This window comes from Strix uralensis, chromosome 2, assembly GCF_047716275.1.
Source record: "Strix uralensis isolate ZFMK-TIS-50842 chromosome 2, bStrUra1, whole genome shotgun sequence".
Lineage (NCBI taxonomy): Eukaryota > Metazoa > Chordata > Aves > Strigiformes > Strigidae > Strix > Strix uralensis.
In genome coordinates, this window is record NC_133973.1 from 65300302 (window position 1) to 65319398 (window position 19097).

General features: G+C 35.8%; 1 protein-coding gene across 6 annotated transcripts in view; it reads right to left on the reverse strand.

The window, feature by feature from the left end:
• The window catches only part of REV1 (REV1 DNA directed polymerase), a 61768-nt gene that overhangs the window by 21027 nt on the left and 21644 nt on the right, over positions 1 to 19097 (reverse strand). For 4 of the 6 annotated variants that reach the window (XM_074859041.1, XM_074859042.1, XM_074859040.1 and 1 more), the window contains 8 exons: positions 17677 to 17826; positions 15213 to 15925; positions 13246 to 13353; positions 11667 to 11783; positions 6852 to 6984; positions 5726 to 5854; positions 4897 to 5051; positions 2411 to 2530 (listed from right to left, as the gene is read on the reverse strand). In XM_074859041.1, coding sequence (XP_074715142.1) covers positions 2411 to 2530; positions 4897 to 5051; positions 5726 to 5854; positions 6852 to 6984; positions 11667 to 11783; positions 13246 to 13353; positions 15213 to 15925; positions 17677 to 17826 — 1625 coding nt within the window. The remainder of the gene's footprint in view (positions 1 to 2410; positions 2531 to 4896; positions 5052 to 5725; positions 5855 to 6851; positions 6985 to 11666; positions 11784 to 13245; positions 13354 to 15212; positions 15926 to 17676; positions 17827 to 19097) is intronic. The other 2 variants (XM_074859044.1, XM_074859039.1) reach the window with 1 other exon arrangement.

Sequence of the window (19097 nt, forward strand, 5' to 3'; positions counted from 1 at the left end):
AAATGCTATTTTGAACATTTAACGCTAAATATATGTGTACACATGCAGGCTGAGCTCAGCTTTCACTAACATACAAAGCATAAATGAGCACTTACTCAGCACTTTTTACACTGTGTCCCATTATACTACTAAAGTACTGAATAACAATACAATACAGTTACATGCCAGGAAACACTTTAGCTTACATCTCTTTTAAGTATTTTCCTGTAACAGTAAAAAAACGTAATAAAGCCTGTTTTCATACAGGTCTATTTCATATGTCCTTACCATCTATCACTCTCCCAGCACAGTAACTCTAGTTCCCTGCCATCTCTCTGTGAATCCAGCTATGCCTTGGAGAACCTCCCTAAAACCTGTGGGCCAGAAATGCTTCTTTCCTCCCCTCCAGCTTTCTCCTTCCTGGAGGGAAGGGATGCCATCCCGAGGAACCCTGACAGACTTGAGAGATGGGCCTGTGCAAACCTCATGAAGTTCAACAAGGCCAAGTGCAAGGTCCTGCACATGGGTCAGGGCAATCCCAAGCATAAAAACAGGCTGGGCGATGAATGCATTGGGAGCAGCCCTGAGAAGGACTTGGGGGTGCTGGTGGATGGAAAACTGAGTATGACCCAGCAATGTGCACTCAAAGCCCAGAAAGCCGACTATGTCCTGGGCTGCATCGAGAGAAGTGTGGCCAGCAGGTCAAGGGAGATGATTCTCCCCCTCTCCTCTGCTCTCATGAGACCCCACCTGCAGTGCTGTGTCCAGCTCTGGGGCCCCCAACATAAGAAGGACATAGACCGGCTTGAGCAGGTCCAGAGGAGGGTTACGAAGATGATCAGGAGGTGAAGCACCTCCCCTGTGAGGACAGGCTGAGAGTTGGGGTTTTCAGCCCAGGGAGACCTTACTGCACCCTTTCAAAATATAAAGGGTGCTTATAAGAAATGTGGAGAGGAATTTTTACCAGAGCCTGCAGTGACAGGACAGGGGGCAACAGTTTTAAACTGAAAGAGGGTAGATTTAGATTGTATATAAGGAAGAAATTCTTCACCGTGTGGGTGGTGAGACACTGGAACAGGTTGCCCAGAGAAGTTGTGGCTGCCCCCTTCCCTGGAAGTGTTCAAGGCCAGGTTGGACGGGGCTTTGAGCAACCTGGTCTAGTGGAAATTGTCCCTGCTTATGGCAGGGGGATTGAAACTAGGTGATCTTTAAGGTCCCTTCCAACCCAAACCATTCTATTACTCTATGATTTTGATTCCCTATGTCCACAGGACAGAAAACATGTACTCTGGCTACACAGATGATGACTGAGAACTACTGCCAAAATGTACAACAGTTGAATTTTGCCTGCCTGTCCCTCAAAGGATGTACTAATTTGGATCACTCTCCTCTGTCAAGTTGTCATTTTTCACAGAACTTGTGCAAACATTATGTCATTAGAACTTCTATCTCTCAGTAAGATTTGGCTGAAACTGCCAAACAGTTCATGCTTGCAAATTATATCATAATTGTCACAATAATTTCTTCAGACAACTAGCCAAAAAAGAGTTGGAATTTGACAAACCTGTTGTTCTTTAAAAGAATCAACACATTTTGTCACAGTTTGCAGTATACCATTGACTAAAGATCCTTACACAAAAAAAAAATTACCTATGTAACAAATGCCTAAAGTATATTCTAAGTCTACCAGAACCAAAAGCTGTCTATAGCTGGATGCAGAGCACAACAGTGGTAATACTCCCACTGCAGCCTTACTTTCCACCTTCCTCTCTATTTATCAGCCATTCTAATATGGCTCATGTTGCAAGCAGAAACAACAGTTCAGTGACATTCTCTTCTGCCAAATTTTCTTAATTTTCCTCCTGTCCTTATTCTCTTTGAAATCTCTCCGTTTCTTAGATGCAGCAGAGATTAAATAAACTCCTCTCTCCTTTTTTCCCTTCATATACTCTCTGTTTTCTTATGGCATCTGTGCTATTTTTTCCAACTCCTGACTTCATACACTCCTTTTTAGAAAGAATACTCTCCTGGACTCGTTCTCAGTTCTGAGCAAACCCTGCCTCTCTCAGTGATAAGTACCTGATGTCACTAATTTTATTATATTCATTATGATACAGCAAACTAGCACTCACTTGGAATGACTCATCTAAATAATTTTATTAAGAATATAAGGTTGCATAACATATTAAATGCTGAACTTCTTCTGTAGATCATGCAGTGTGAATCTGTAAAATTCCTTCTACAAAAGATGCTTCTCAAAGATACCAAAAGGTCAGAGATTCTCTTCAGAAATTTCAGAGATCAGCAGATCTTCTTTTTTTGGATCATAACCATGGAATAGCATCTGATCTTGTTTGATCCAAACCACAGATTTTTAGCTGTAACTGTTTTAATATCAGGAGGCAAAACGTCCTCTAAAAGAAAGGAGTACCTGGAAGACTGGTAACAAGTTGCCCTCTGATAAAATCATCCACTTCTTCAGGTTTTAAGTGATACTGTCCATCTGGTTTTGCTTTACGAGTTGCCATTCTGGCCAGCAGAATATTGGAACCTGTAAAAACAATAAATTAAAGTATGTCTGTGGTAAATTCTGTCTTCTCAAGTAGAATACTGCAGTTCAGCAGCCAAGGAAAAAATGCAGAAAATACAGTAAATTATTCATCTTTTACAATGAATTTAATGAAATATGTTCATATACATTTGCAGTATATACTTCCAAAATAGCAGCTAGCAGTACTTGTGATTACAGCAGTGTAACTGTACTGGTAACTGCAATTGCAAAGTTAAAACCAATCAAAACAAAAACCCACCAAAAAAACCCAAACCAACCAACAAGTAAGTGCAGGACACTTCACTAAGAACACTGAATTTATTTGTCTTGGCTGTGTTCTACACATCTAGAGGTACAGATAAACAGTTAAGTGCAAATGGCTAAAAAATTTAAAGTGTAATATTTTAACACTGCAGAACTTAAAAAAAATCCGCTGTGGTCAATGTAAATACTACTTAGGTGACAATTCTATTAAACATATTATATGTGAAATACTGGAATTAAGCTAATATTTGGGCCTGAGTATTCACTAAAAAAATCCAATGATTTATTAAATTATTATATGCACTCATAAAGTGTGGTGGGAACAAGACCTATGTCAGCATTTTTTCCTCCCTGTTTATTGGCTTATTCATGCCCAGCCAGTAAGATCTCTGAAATGATACCCAAACACATTAATTACTGCCACTCAAACACCCTGTTGTAAGATAAAACAAACTAATGAAAGGTCAAGGGAATTTACAACTCACAGCACTATGTGTTACTATTGCTCTTCTCCTCCCACCTATGTTCACATTCTTTTTGTCTATTCTAAAATTTTAGTTAATAAGAACAGTAATAGAATTTTACACGCACTGTTTCTCCTGAGAGGTTAAATTGATGAAACAATGACAGATTCATCATTCAATCTCCTATTTAACTTTGGGGATACATGTTTTGTCTATAGTGTACTGAAGATTTCTGATCCTCTTATCTATCAAACATACCAACATAGCCTCTAATACCATGAAATCTCAGTGATTTACCTTCTGCAATGTATTATTCCCACAGCACTGAAGTAAAGCAGGAAAAAAACTAATAGCTCACTTAACAAATGAGAAACCAAGACACAGGATGTTTACAGATGAGTGTTTAACCTTTCACTAGCATTGCTTAAATCAGTTTAGTTTAGCCACTAAAATCTCTAGGGTAAAAATTAAATTTATTTAACTGGCATAAGCATGTCCTTCTTTATCTCTAATCAGAAAACAGTGTTGAGAGGAGATCTCAATAGTATAACAGTATTTACTAAAATTTACATTTTGTTATACTGGTACAACTTTCCCATTGGGCAACATATAAATCACACAAGATGTATGTTTCTGGCAGACCATGTTTTTGAAATAAGATCTCTACATTCATGTAATAACACAATTGTTTCCTCTGATTTTTTTTTAGTTAATGATGAATTATGAGTGAAGAGACAAAGTCATTGCTGTGTACCTACCACATCAATTTCTAGAAAGGATACCAAAATTATTTTCCAATACCTCAGACAAATTGATTATTAGAAAAAAAAAAAAAATTGCTCATAGGTATTTGTCTCTTTTAGTTGGTATAAGAACTGTATCTAAAAACTAATGCTTTAAAAACTAATTCCACTCTTTCTATAGAAAAAACAAACACACTAAATAAGCATAAAAAAGAGATTACAAATGTGTTTCAAGTCAAAAGACCCAAACAGGAATCCAGAGAATTACAGTCTCTGTGCTATGATATCAGAAGAAATAAAGAATTCTGTTTACACTAATGAATTTCAGCTTGTCTCACAAGTGGATTTCATACACTTACATGCACTCAGTATATTTACTCAACCCTATGATTAATTAGGGACAAAAACAAAGGAGAAAGGAAGAGGCCAAGTGAAAAGAAATCAAGGAAGTCTTTTAAGATGTGTGATTTCATATACAATACCTACCACAAATCACACAAATCTTTGCTTTCAATGCCTTCTAATAATTATGCTAAATTATGACACCCCATTAAACTCTTACTGCTATCTTCAATAAAGAACAGAATCTGTGCTCATTTTTCTGTTTACTGGAAAAATACAGTAGCGTTTCATAAAACTGAATGTAAGAACATCATACAAATGGAATTTTAGCATACTGTTCAGATAACAAAGGAGACATTATAGCAATTTTACAAATTTTTGCTTAAAACTTTCCCCTTATGAAGATTTTCTTAGATTTTTATTTACACTAATTTAAATGGCAATATATTCCATATCACACAAACACTTAAGAGTTTTAGCAATCTTACACAGCTTCAATACACCTTACAATAGTAGGCACTTCTTGTAAACAGAAATGAAATAAGGTACTTACCCATCCCAACAGAAGCAGTGCATTTAGTTTGGGCTTTGATTTCGGTGCGGATAGCGTTTGCAAGTTCATCAGGAGTCAGTCTGGTCTCTGTAAGGATTTCAGTGATATCTACTAGTGCTTCATCACAACTGACTGCTTCGATGTTATGAGTATAGCTATCAACACAAAGTAAAGGAGGTGAAACACCAGCAACAGCTCACCATCTGTTAAAACAAATATGTAGCAAATAAAGTCTTCCTTTTGTGGTGGCATTTCCCTGCTTATTTTGTATCACACATCACTTACATATTAAAAATGCTAAACCAGTAAATTACAGTAACATTACTAACGTAGGACTAATTTCAACATGCATCATGATTTTAAAGGAACAGCTGGAGAAGGAGTTGAATACTTATTTTTCATTGACAATAACAAATTTCCAGTTTTGTTCAAAGTGCATTTTAAACCAGAAAGTAGTTTCTAATAGAAGTTACTCCAATAATCCATTCTTAACCCACTCAAAAAAAACTCCTGGAAGAATGTCACTACTAAGCAGGGATCTGCTTCTCATAGTGTAATCAGTAAAAAAATTAACAATGACTCCTTTAGAAGTCAGATGTTGACTGTTTACGGGATTTGGCTTCAAGATTAAAGAATGCTCAGAAGCAGCACAGTGCTCAAAATGACAAAAATACTACAAAAAGAAGTTGTCAAATAGGAATGGCTTTATTGAAGCTGAAGAGTAACACAGGGATGAAAATACTAAATCGAATAATGGCACGCAGCAGCAAATAAAATATGCTAGATAACCTTACCATGAAAGATCATGTAAACAAACAGCACATGTTACCTTGCTAATATTTCATATACTGTCCGTGCAACTTCTTTGTATGCATCAAAATCGTATGAAACCGCTTGAAGATTTGGACACAACTTTTTTGCTTGGCCAAAAAACATTCCATTCTTTATGCCAACTTGTCTAAAATTAAATAATAAAAAAAACCCAAATAAACACAGTACCAACTTCTCTACAAATTAATATGGAGTATTTCCAAATGAAGTATTTATCTTTTCCCACAAGAATGAATTACCAATAAGAAGGAATTTAGTCCAACTGCTAGAAATTTAATAGGTAAGAAAAATAACTGCGAATAGAGTATTTAAATTAGCTGTATAATATTCATGTATGCAGCATGGACAGCCTGAATGGGAACATGTTTAAAGAGAAAGTCTCCAGAAAGCACTACTTGCTATCTTCCGTTTCAAATTAAAACCACACATATACACTACAGTGACTAAGGTAACTGGATCTTATAATCCACTGTGCAAGCTTACAAAATTATGCTCCCGTAATAAACAAACTCTAACTTTTTGAGACACAAATATAAGCCTACCTATCCCAGAATGCTTGAGAAAGATTCCAATGAAGGGATAATTTCTGAAGTATTATTTCCATCAGGGAACAAAATCCTATTTCCAACACTGTGCTTATACTTATAACAAGTTGTTTCATACTCTGACCATTTATAAGGTACGTTACTGGGAATGCTCAACATAATCTGTGCAAGAAATGGTTTTATGTTTAGTAATCACACTTACTGTCTCATTTTAACTAAAACCTTCAGTAACAAAGTGTTCTTAATTCCATAAAAGAATGCAACTTTGACCCAAAGAAATGAGATAATTATGCAATCAACAATATCACAGCAAATGGCATAAGGTTTTCCTTAATATGCTTTGTTTCAAGTAACATGTAGGTTAGGTTGAGAGCTATTAAGCAGTGTTTAAAAAGCAGCAGCATCCATAGGGAAAACCTTGTGTTAAATTCTAACAACCTATATAACTACAACTTCTGAAAACAAAAAATTCCTCTCTAGATAAATTGAAAGAAATTGATCTAAGAACTTCTATCTTTGGACATTTTATGCCTATCTGAATGAGATTTTCAAGCAACCTGATAGGTAACTTTTACCTACCTGGCTTCATAACTACAAGAAGCTATTTCAGCCATGGACAGAACAGTGAGATCGAAGTCAGCTCCATTCACATGTGTGGAATCCAGATGCTCCCAGACTGGTGAGTCCATTTTATCAGGTACTCTAATTTCTGCTTGGAAAATAATATTTATATTTGTTTTTATGTCATTTTTCTTAAGAGTTCAACAGAATGAATGTGAATAAAATAAAAATTATGGGGTTTATTTTACACAATTTCTATACTGCTACCTGTTGATGAAGAGGTTCTTAATACTGTATTGATTTATACCATGGCCCAAAAAAACCCCCAGACACCTCCCCCCCCCCCTCCCTGCCCTGCCCCCCCCCCCACCCCCCCCCCCCCCCGGTAATCTCTCTCTGCAGATAGGTCTGTACATATTACTGAGAATAATATTAAGCTACTGAAAAATTCTGTGTCTATTTTCCCCAAAGTTACTAGACAGCAGCTTGTTGGTGACTACACACACCATACTGCATACTGTAAAGTAAGACTGATCTCAGTTACCTTTAATGACAATAAAAATGATCAAACACTTGAGGCTAACTGCTAGAACCCTATCCTGTAAACAAATACAAGACACTCAAAAATTTACTAACTGCTTGGCTGAACAAGACAACACTTAGCTATATTCCTTTTTACAAAAAGCACAACCACCAGCAGAACACAGAAATTAAATTCAGAATTCAAACCCACTTTTTACCATACTTATAACCTCTTACTTAAAACTGTTTTTCTAATAATCTAGATAACACAAAGTGATTTTAAAGAAGTGAAATAACCAGAATGCTGATTAGCTCAAATTAAAAAACATTAGCTAGAAACTACCATAATTTTATCTTGGATCAAAATGATACAATTACAAATACAGCAACCCCAGACGTACAATGAGACAGACCTTCCCTAATTCTATAAAACTCTACTGCAAGCTCTTAAATAAATTTTAAAGAGTCCTCCAGGCCCACTGCGTACTAGGTACTAGAATAGAATTCCATGACACCGAATACTGGAATCAAGTAAAGCATTTTCTATTCCTTTCTATTTGAGTTTTCACAGTATGTAAACCTTGAAAGATACAGGCCTATACTCTAAATAAACATCAGCCTGAAAAAATGGCTAGATGCAAAAACTACCATGCCTTCCCAAACTCCCCATGAGAATCAAACCAACAAGGTATCATACAGACAAAAAGCTTCTATTAACTTAAAATGAAATCCAGTATGTATGCTATAGTTCTTTTTCATTACTGTAGTTATTTAATACCATATACCTTTGTAATATAATAAAAAGCGAGTATTCTTCAGAGTGCCACAATGCCTAATTATATTTCAGGCTACTAAAAACTTACACTGACAATTTGACTGAAAGGCAACATGGTGCTATCTGCACAAATGACCAGTTATCAGACCAGAGAAAGTGTTGTAATGAGTGAGTGGAGACAGCAGGGGTAGAACCTGACTCATGTGAAAACCTGCTTTTATTCAGAATTTCTGCTAAATTTGTGCACCTTTTTATATCTTATATATTTTAATGTATGATGAGCTCAGTAAGTTACCTAAGATGTCTACAACTGAAAATTAGAGCAAAATTATGCCCCAAATAAAGATAAGAATGACAAGAACAATTTCTTTAGTCCATGCCTTCCTGTGCCCTGGCCTGAGATGATGCTGTCATCTTGTCTATCTTCATTGGACTCGTTGACTTTTTCCACATCGCAGCAGAGCAGATCCCCCCATGAGCTGATGGAGTCACTTCATGTGAAATTCAGGGCAATGCAGAACACATTGTCCTCAATGGAAGGCAAGGTAGAGAACCTCTCATCAAAAGCTGGGAAACTAGACAGGCACATGGTGAATGTGGAGCAACGGATGGAGAAATCAGAGGCCAGGACCCAAGTCTGTGAAAAAGAAATCGCTGAGAATAAATCTGTGACTAATATGATGGTTAAAATCTGCTGCTCTTTAGAATGAAAAAAGGGAGATACTAGGGTTGAGGGAAAGGAAGCCTAGAAAACATTCACATCTTGGGCATCCTGGCCATGGAAAAGAGACCCCAAACTATGAATCCTGATTAACATATGTTAATCTTCTGTCTTTAGAATATGAATGTTAAAGATGGCATGTATGTAGAGAAGTAATTTCTACTACCCAGAAAGGCTATCTCCAGTTTGGAGATTTCGGGTGAGAGTGATAGCAAGTTTTTAAATTTATAAGTTATACATTTTTGGATGAATTCAAACAAGAAAAAGAAAGTATTTCATAAAAGGCTCAAGATTCTACTGACACTAGATATTTGCCTAGCAATGCAGATCAAAGGCAGGAACCAGTATCACTAAAGAAGTAATTTGCAAAAAAAAAAAAAAAAAAAAAAAAGTAGCTGAAGTAGCAGAATTCAAGTATTTGTTCAAAAGTAATTCATAAAGATTTGGTTTTGTTTATTTTTTGTTTGGTTTGGTTTTTGCTTGTTTGTTTTTTAATTTGAAACATTTTTTCTAATAAGCAAGAGCTGGAGAAAGCAAAATCAGAGAACAGCCTGGAAAGCTTGAAGCATCAAAAAATGAAGTGGGTTCCATGTTGAAGCATGGATGTCAAAATATGTTCATGTTCAAAGTTGGTCCCAACTACCTTTTCATTTCATTTATGTAACATGTCCCCAAACAGAATTGTGTACGTTTAACAGCATAATTTAGCATTCTGTATTTTTGATATTTTAGAAAAAAGTACTTTTCCATGTGATACATGTGCCTACTGGACCATATTTACCTCTGGCGTGGCACAATTAAACACATGCTGTGAAGCGTGTCACATATACTTTCTAAGATACTATGATGTTAGAAAAGCCTCGCCTGCAATTCCACCTTTTCATCTAAGACCATAACTAACTGTAATTTCTTTTCCCCAAAAGGAAGACAAGCCATGTACTTATGAGAATGCAAGCAGAAACAACAGGTTGTATTTTTTGTTGATAAAACTATTGCATATGGAGATAAAAATTAATAAAGAGACCAAAAAATATTATGAACTGCAGCTAATGAGATAGAGATTATAAAAAGAGTGTTAGGAAAAAATCCTTTCACCAAAACAATAGGTTGCACAATCAGACTAAGTATCAAGAAAGAAAGAGGCCTGCCTTGTGTGCAAGCCAGTGAGATTGGATGCTGAAGTAAAGAAATGAATGTGCAGATATCCAGAAAAAGCTGCTGCAGTAAGAAACTGAGTTTGTTACACAATGAGGCTGAAATCTGCTGTACCCTTAAGCAGTAAATATAGTAGAAGAGATACCACTGAATTTGTGAATCACAAAGAACTTGCTAGATATCACCTAAACTTCTGTAATTTAACTGCCTCACTCTCCAAATGTCACTTGATTGTATGAAGTCACACCCTCATCCAGTGTAAGGTCCTAATAAAAGTTACAAAGTCACTGTATAAAACTGAACTACCAATAAATAGTTCATACACAAGCTATGCTACAGAAAATCCAACTCCATAAAAACCACAGCTATCTTTGTAGCGCACTTATACATGGCATTGCAAACAACACAGCAGAAGCTAAGCCTGGAGAATCCTGAAAAGTCCTGAAAAAGTTAAAGGCCAGTGGGTTCCACAAACATATTCTACCTCAGTTTTGAAGTGTTCTTAAACTACTGCAAAAAGACAAATAAAATGGCATCACTTCCTGTAATACCTTGTTTCCAAATGTCTTTGAAAATTGGCAGAATTTATTAGGGTTTTTTTTTTAAAGTACTATCATTTCAGAAACAACCATGGAAGAACAACCTGTCTTTTTCCACCTCTTGTATCAACAAAATAACTGGCTGAGGTGTAAACTTTGTAACAACAGTACCTGCTACCACAAGGTTGGTAAAAAGTGCATATGCAAGGGACTAAGGAGAAACTCCACTTCCAATCCTAAACTGAAATTAAATAGCAGCTGCCCGTTGTATATGCACCTTTTACCAACCTTGAGGTAAACTGTTGCAAGCTGATGAAGCAGACTGTTGGAGAAAAAAAGAGAACTAAGTTGCCAATGTTTGGCAATATACTTTCTCATACTAAACGCAGTTCAGGCAGTATAATAGTAATAAAACATGTTAATAAAAGTATGTTTGTTTATATTAGTATACTACTACTTGAGGACACAGAAAGTAACAAATTTCTAAATTACTGCAGGCAAGTAAGGAATTCTCAAACTACAATAGATGCCCTGGATTTGAAGAAACAAAATACTGGGGAGACAGAACTCATGGAAGTTGCACCGACTTTCCAGAAACCTAAGATGCTCTAAGGACCACACAAATTAACTCATTGTACACAGATACAATGTACACATGCAATTCAGAAACCAACTTCAAACAACTTCTCACTGGCCATATATTGTCATTTCTACTTTTATAGTAAAAAAAATTTAGTAGCCTTTTATAATTTATTTGGTACCTTCTTCTGTATAATAGACTTACTTATAACAAAGTGATCCCAGACAACCTGTATTTATTTCCTATTTTAAATAATTACTTAACATTATATCTTATACTCAACCTCAATGAAAGTCAGTAAAACCTAAAATTACTCTAAAATAATTCATGATACTGAGCAAAGCTAACTAACAAGAAGTCACAGTGGCATGTTATTACTGAGGCCACAGAGCACCATGTTGTCCAAAGATATTTCTTCTCTGAAATTCCCCACATGAATAAAACAAATCTATCCACTGCACACTTTATTAATAGCTTTAAGAAAAAGTCTTCAATAACAAAATTTAAAAACATACTGACAAACAAACAGACTTATCTGTACCTGCTTTGCCATTCAATAGCTTATTCTGGTAATATTGCTGTTCAAGCTGGGGGTTTGCACCAGGGCGCAGTGGTGCCTTTCCTGCACCTCTGTTACTAGTAACAGCTACTGGTTTTCCTGTGGAGAAGAAATGAAGGTACTGCTTACAAGTCAACATCTATAATAGCTCACATTTTAATAACAGCACAACTAGGGTAGGTTAGATCATAAACATGTCTGCTTTATTTTTTTATATTTTCTTTCAAGCTTATATACTTTTACAGCATTAAGGAGGAAACAGCTAAGAAAGTGACTTTGTATTGTGACTATGAATTTGTTGTCTTGATTGCAGTCACACGTAAAAAGAAAAGCTTTTAAAGGATGAAAATACAGCCATACTAGTTTGTCTTTAATAAAAAGTATAGATGGAAGCTGTGAAACTTCACCAATGCCTACTCATTCATTAGTTTAAGACACAGCAAACACTGTACTGATTTAAAATACTTTATCATGTTTATTAGCTTAAGTAAAGTAGAAGAGTATACGCATAACAACACACTCGTTTCCACTTATTTAATTAACTGTACAAAATCAAATCTTCAGTAAACTTTTGACTTTTTAGTAATATCAACACCTCCATAATTTTTTTACAGGAAGCTAATTTATGGCAGACTTCTGTGGAATGGAAAAAGTATTTGCAGAAAAGTCCTAGATTCTTTATATTTCAGTAATGGAATTTGAAACTTGGCAGGAAATAAAATTTTAAAGACCCAAACATACCAGGAGTATCTTTGATACAGTTGCTCCTGCCTTTGGATGCAAGAGAGCAAAGGAATTGTATATTACAGCTTACTCTTTCCCAAGGTCTATGATAGTTGGGTGTCAGATGGTCACCACTGCACCAAGTCTTCAGATTTGTGTGCATCACCGAAGTTCAGTGTTTGCACAGAACAACTAATATCTCCACTTCTAAATGGTACACTTGTAAAAAAAAACCACCAAACTTGCTAAGGAGCTCCACTAACTTTTCCTATGCCCCACGGATGATCGCACAACTCAGACTTCTAAACGCCAACTAAATTGTTCAGCCTCCGGGTCTTGTAACACTTCATGTGTAAGAGGTTAGATAGCAAACGGAAGGAGAAGCAAATTTCCCTTGAAAAAGATGCATCAGGCAAAGAGACAATTAATTCTCAGCTTTGAACTTTCCACTTTTCTAGTTAAACAAAGCTCCTTACATCACTTCAGAAAAATTATTAGGATATGCTTTTTTTTTTTTTTAAACAGAGTGACCAAAATCCACTTTTGGTACAACTAGAATTTGAGCTCTGATTTCTATTATGGTAGATTGACGTCTCAGTAAGGTATGTGCAATGTTATAGAGAATGGTTACTCCAGATTTTACTTTTCTTTTCTTTAGATACTGAAAGGAGACAGCAAGGAGAATTCCAGTTCTCTCTTCCACTTCCTTTTGGATTGTGAGAAAGTAAGCAGGAATAAAAAGATTAATATGTGAAGTTCATTTTGTAAGTGTGAAAGTTTGGTTTTGTTTTTAAAGGCTTAACTGAGTAAACTGTAACATGTAGAATTAAATACTGACCTTTGAGATCTGGTCTATTTCGGATAGCCACAGACACAAAGAAGCAATCCATATCCACGTGCATTATACAGCTCTGTGGCTTGGCTGAGCTCGCAACAGACACATTACCTAGTATGAAGATACACCAACAGAAAACTTGAACCCTAATTTATACACTTTGGTACTACTCACAGTAGTCATCAACGACTATTATCAAGTTCTTACCACCTTAAATTATAAAGATTTTTGTTTCTTCTCACGAAGAAGATATTTACATTTACAAAATTCTCAGAGAAATGTAAAAATAAATAGTAGACTAACAGACTAAACAGTGCATCAGCTTAAAAGTTTCTATTTTATTTTCTCATAATTAACACCTTCTCCCTAACAAGTTCCCCCAACCCAAGGAGATTAATGCATGTTGTGGGAACTGGATCTTAATTTTGCTATGTTAACACCGAATGTGGAACAAAGAACTTTACTCCTGTTTGTTCATCAATCAGAACACTGTTCCAAAAGATTAAAAAAAGTTTAGCTGCACCAAGAGCTACCATTAATTCTTCATGAAATGCACCAAAATTAGTTTTAAACCTCCCACGCAATAGAATTTTGTCATTGCTGTACCTACACTCATGCAAACATCCAGCAAAGATGAGCAAGATGGCTCCAGACTGAAAAACTCACATGCCTAAAGCACTAGTAATACTTGTGTCAAGTATTCTAGAAGTTCAAGTCTGCATGTCCATGTTGCTGACCTACCAGGAGGCTGTATCTAACCAAAACCCAAAAAAATAAATCTTAATTTGAACAATGCATAAAGTATAACAGTGAAAAAAATACTTCGATACATCAAGTGAATTGTTCTGCTTAACATCTGAGTTAATTACTGAATAATCACAAAAACGTTTTCTTGTTTTTAATAATTTACCATTTGAAGTCATTTTTTGAAAAATAAGGACTGTCTTAAAAAGGGCATATTTACAAAGCAAGTGCTTAAGTTAATGCTTAAGAAGCTGCTACTTGTCAACTGAAACAGTCATTAACTATTCGAATACTCTAGGCCAAATCAAAGAGAAAATAAAAATATATTAGCTTAGACCATAATTTGATGAAAAAAATACACATTAAGGTAGTTTGTAAGCTAACATGTTTTGTAACTGGGGTGTCCTTGCACAAACACAGAATCAGTTAATTTATTTATCTAACAGTAATTTTTTAGGATGTAGTAACTTATCGTCAAGCATATTTTCATATGATTACACGTATTTTTACAGCACAACAGAGACAATCTCTTTGATGGTATAGTGCTAGCCTTTTACTTGAATAAGACTGTAAATGAGAGATTCTAAAGATGCAAAATACTTGATCTATAATGGTAACATTTTGCCTCTCATGAATTACACATATTTTTTTCATTTTGGCCCTTGATGTAATGACATAAAACATCTCTCTTCTGTCACAAGCCAGGTTCAGAAGTCTCATATTACACTTCTACCCATTTAAACAGACCCAGAGCTATATAAAACTCTTATTAACAAAAAAAAAAAAAAGTAGATTCTAGTTCACTTCTACATGTTACTATCTTTTAAATTTTCACACTGAACTATAAGCAGAAAGGTTTTTTCTTCTGTTTTTTCCCTTTAGATTTTCACACAGCAACTACAGACTTGTGTATTTAGATATATATAGTAATTTTTTCGCTTGATCAATCCACATATCTTGGTAAAATCAGGAATATTATTTCTACAAGAAGGAAGGGACTATAGATCAGAGTATCACATTAAGTCACATTTTAAGTTAGAAAAACCCAAACAAACAAAACCAAAAGCAGTTGGATCCTTTAGTTTTCAGTGCATCAAAGTCATCAAGCTTTTCCAGATAGCCTGACTGTAATGTGAATAGTGAATGCTAACCTACTTAGTTAGACATTTAATGTACAAAGATATAAGGCACCTTCTCAACATAAACCTTCTTAAACAAGTATCTACCTGTGTCAGTTTTAAGTGCAGACCTGCCTGCTTTCCATTTTTTTAATTTTTCCCTTCCTGGAAAGACACCGCTGTTTTTTCTCTGCAGGCTGTTGACAAACTCTGTCAATTCACACTTCCATGTTGATATATGATGCAGTCTTGAACGTGAATAAAAGTCAGAAATAAAACTACAATCTGAAGGTTTGGACGCAGGTAAGGAAGCTGCCTTGCTAGGAGTAGGTACAGAAGTGCTTTTTGTGCTTGAAGGCCCCTGAACAGTGGAGTGGTGAGCACCATTTATTTTAGCATTACTGTGCAAAGATGAAGATGAGGATGAATTTCTCATAGTCCTATGTGGATTCCACGAAAAGTCTGTATTCTTGTTGCTTTGCTGCAACTGCTGCATTGTGCAGTCTCTAAAGTCAACCATGCCTTTTTCAGCCTTCCCCTCCTCCTGCAAAGGGCCTGGAGAGAACCTACTTGCAACACCGTTGCCAGAGGGCACCAAGCAATCCTGTGTCTTTAAGGCACTGGTAGAAGTGTGTGTGTGTCCGTTAAAAATGGCAGTGCTGTCTTTGCGAGACTGAATCCCATTTTGTTTCCGTCCAGGAAGGATCTGCTCCAGCTCTGTAAATCCAAAATCGTCATTTTCTTCTTCCTCTTCTTCATTCCAGCTACTTATTCCATTGGGTGTGATCTTGTTTTCCACCTCACACTTTTTAATATGATTTCTGAAACAGATACAATTATTTAATACCATATCTTTTAAACAAAAAGGCACATTTACAGGTCATTTCAAGTGCTAAGTATTTATCTCCCTAATTGTTATCAGTTTATACTTAAGTAGTTTTCGCATTCTCAAGACAGTTATCTCAAACTCTGAGCCATGTCCTCTCAATGTCACAAAATACTGTATTGCTGTACAAAAGATTTCACAGATTTGGTGTATTATTAATGCACCACTACCAGGTGGTAGTAACCCAAATAAACTACTTTTCATCTTTCAAGCATATAAAACACTGTATTCTGCCACAAGTGCACTGGCAATTTACATTTACTCTGACAGTGTAGAGGCAAAGCTTTCATTCAAAAAATTAACTCTGTGACAAACCCTAAGTGGAATTAAAACCAAAGCCTTCAAGAATTGTACATACTCTTGAACTGCTGAAAAAATCCCCAACCATCACTTCCAATTTAAGTACACAAAAAAAAGGTGGGAAATAATGAGCTATCCAGTATACCAGTGAAACCAGAATTAACAATTAAGATTTTGGTTAAGATTACCACAATCATAAATTATATTGAACATAGTATTCTTGAGGAGCTGCACAGTTGAAAGCGGTATATCCAGTGGTACATGTTTAGTAACAGTGGGTAGAGCAGGCTTTTAAACTCATACTTTTCAGACTAAATTGGTATTTTGGGAAGTCTGAATATTCTTCTCATTTAAAAAACATTAACAATGCAATAATAAGAGGTGATGGTGATTGTATCACTCATTGTTTAAAATATGGGTAAGAAATACTGCTTAGGATATTAATTTTGTGGTACTGGTTTTATTTTTCCTAAATATAGACAAATCCCACTCATGTGGTAAAGTCTCCTCAGCATTACGCAGGACTAGCTTTTAAATAAATCACTGGACTGTGGAAGAACAGAGATCCCCATTACAAATCAGAAAGTATAGTATCTCGTACAGTATCCTTGGCCCTGTTTGAGTAGTAGCATTGGACCAGATGACCTCCAGAGGTGTCTTCCAACCTCAGCCATTCTATAATTTCATGATTCTTGCCTCTAAACAACAAATACATGCTTCTGAAAAAGATGCAGGAACTTTCTTAAAAACATCTACAGAACAATCTGTTCAAGTGGAAGGTTTCTTTCCAAATTCCAATTTCTCTGACACTTTAAAAGTTTTGCTGGTGCTTTCTGTTCTATTCCCTTCTCAAGGTGTTTGAGGAGAATTTTTTTATATTATAATTGGATTTTTTATTCCTTCTTCTCCATGAAGTGTGACTTAAACTTTGGTGTTACCATACATAAGGTAGACTGTGACTTTTTTTAAAAAGAAGCTAGAGAAAGAACTTAACAACTAGTATGTATTTACATTTGTTCCTACGCACCTTTACCAAAGTAATCACATCATACCAGCCTTTTTTGAAATAAAGACCTACTTTTCAGTGTCACTAGTCAGAATCCTTTAATGTGTACCTGTAGCTTCCATACAGATATGCTGTATCCTGGCCAGGTCACGTTACCAGGCAAAGTGTGCCCCAAAGACTAGAGACAAGGCTTGGAGTCAAGGCAATTGTAGTTCTGTCCTTTACTATCTATATAGCAATACCTTATTTTTAAATTTCAGTGACTCAGAGCTTCCCTCTTATAAAGCTGAAATGAATTTTAAAAATGCTATATAGTTATAAATGCAAACCCATTATGGGTGAATGATTAGCATCTGCATTACAAGATCAGAAACACTTACACCCTGTTGAGATCTCTAGCTATATTGCTTGGACCTGGCATGGCATCTTCAGGTTTGCATATGCTATTGAAGTTGAGACCTTTTTGAACACTTGACTGCTTGGTGTAAAGCTGATATGGAATGTGCGAGAGGAGACGTCCAGCTTTAATGCTGAAACAAACAAAAAAAAAGAAACAGGTTACTACTTAAGACATTTAAAAAAAAAAACAAACCACAACCTTCTATGCTAAAAAATACCTCACGTGCAATAAACTATTACTTTGGTCATTACCTTTTGCTGTTCTGCTATATGCACTTGCAGTCTCTTCTACAACCCTGTTCCCACTACTAACTGGATTGAACTGAAAAGTAATTTGTGATGCAGTGACTGGTACTGTAAAACATATTTTCACAGTTGTGTTGGTCAGTTGTCTACATCCATTTCTCTTCTACAATTGACACACACAAACCCCAAATATTTAATTTCAAAAACAAAATAAACAACACCTGGTCAAAAAGCCCTGGTGAGTGGTTGAGGTTATTTTAACTGAACAATGCTGACTGAGCTCTTTAACTTGGAACAATGGAAATGCATGTGTTCCAAGCAAATTTGGGTAGAATTTGAAAGAGGTCAGTCAGCTAGGATGTGGTTCAGTATTAAAGAGGAACTACTTTTTCCATTCCAAAAGGATAATTACCCCTTCTTGTGAGAAAATTCACTGAAGAAAGCTAGACAGAAGAATAATTTCCAAATAAACCTTCCATAAATATCTACTACAATCATTCCAGTTCTGTCCTGTGTGTTCCACTGTATCTCCCTCTTCTTCTTCTTCCACTGAAACTGCAATTATACTTCAATAACTGCTAAATTCCTTAGGGAAGTCATGGACTTTGAAGTGAAATCCTCTCAAAAATACACCACAGCATGATTTCATCTCTCCACCCCAATGCCTGTGCTGGCAGTAGAGGTAACAGCCTTCCCAGCCTATACTTCACCTCTTCTTCATATAACTCTTCATACTGGACACTGGGTCAGAGATTCTGAAACTTCTTACAGCAGAGGAACCTCTCTCATATCAAAGAAGCTTAGTATCAGTGTTCAGTTTTGAAGATACAATTGGATTCAAATTTTTAAAGAGAATTTAGCTCAGCGACAGATACTGTTTTTCCGTTCTTCAACACCTGAATGCTTTCTCTTGGATATGTGGTTTTTAACTAGCTCAAATCTCTACTACTGTCAAGGGAGCTGGACAGTGGAACAAAAGCCCTTAGGAGCTTTCTTGCTGCAATTAGAGAAGAATGGGGTGGGAGATCGCATTTCCCAATTAGATAAATTAAAACTAGTTAGGCACATACATAGAGACCTAGTAAAGTTTCTATGGGAATAGGATAGTAAAAACAGCCCTAAAAATATATCCATTAAATATTGTTTGATACACGAA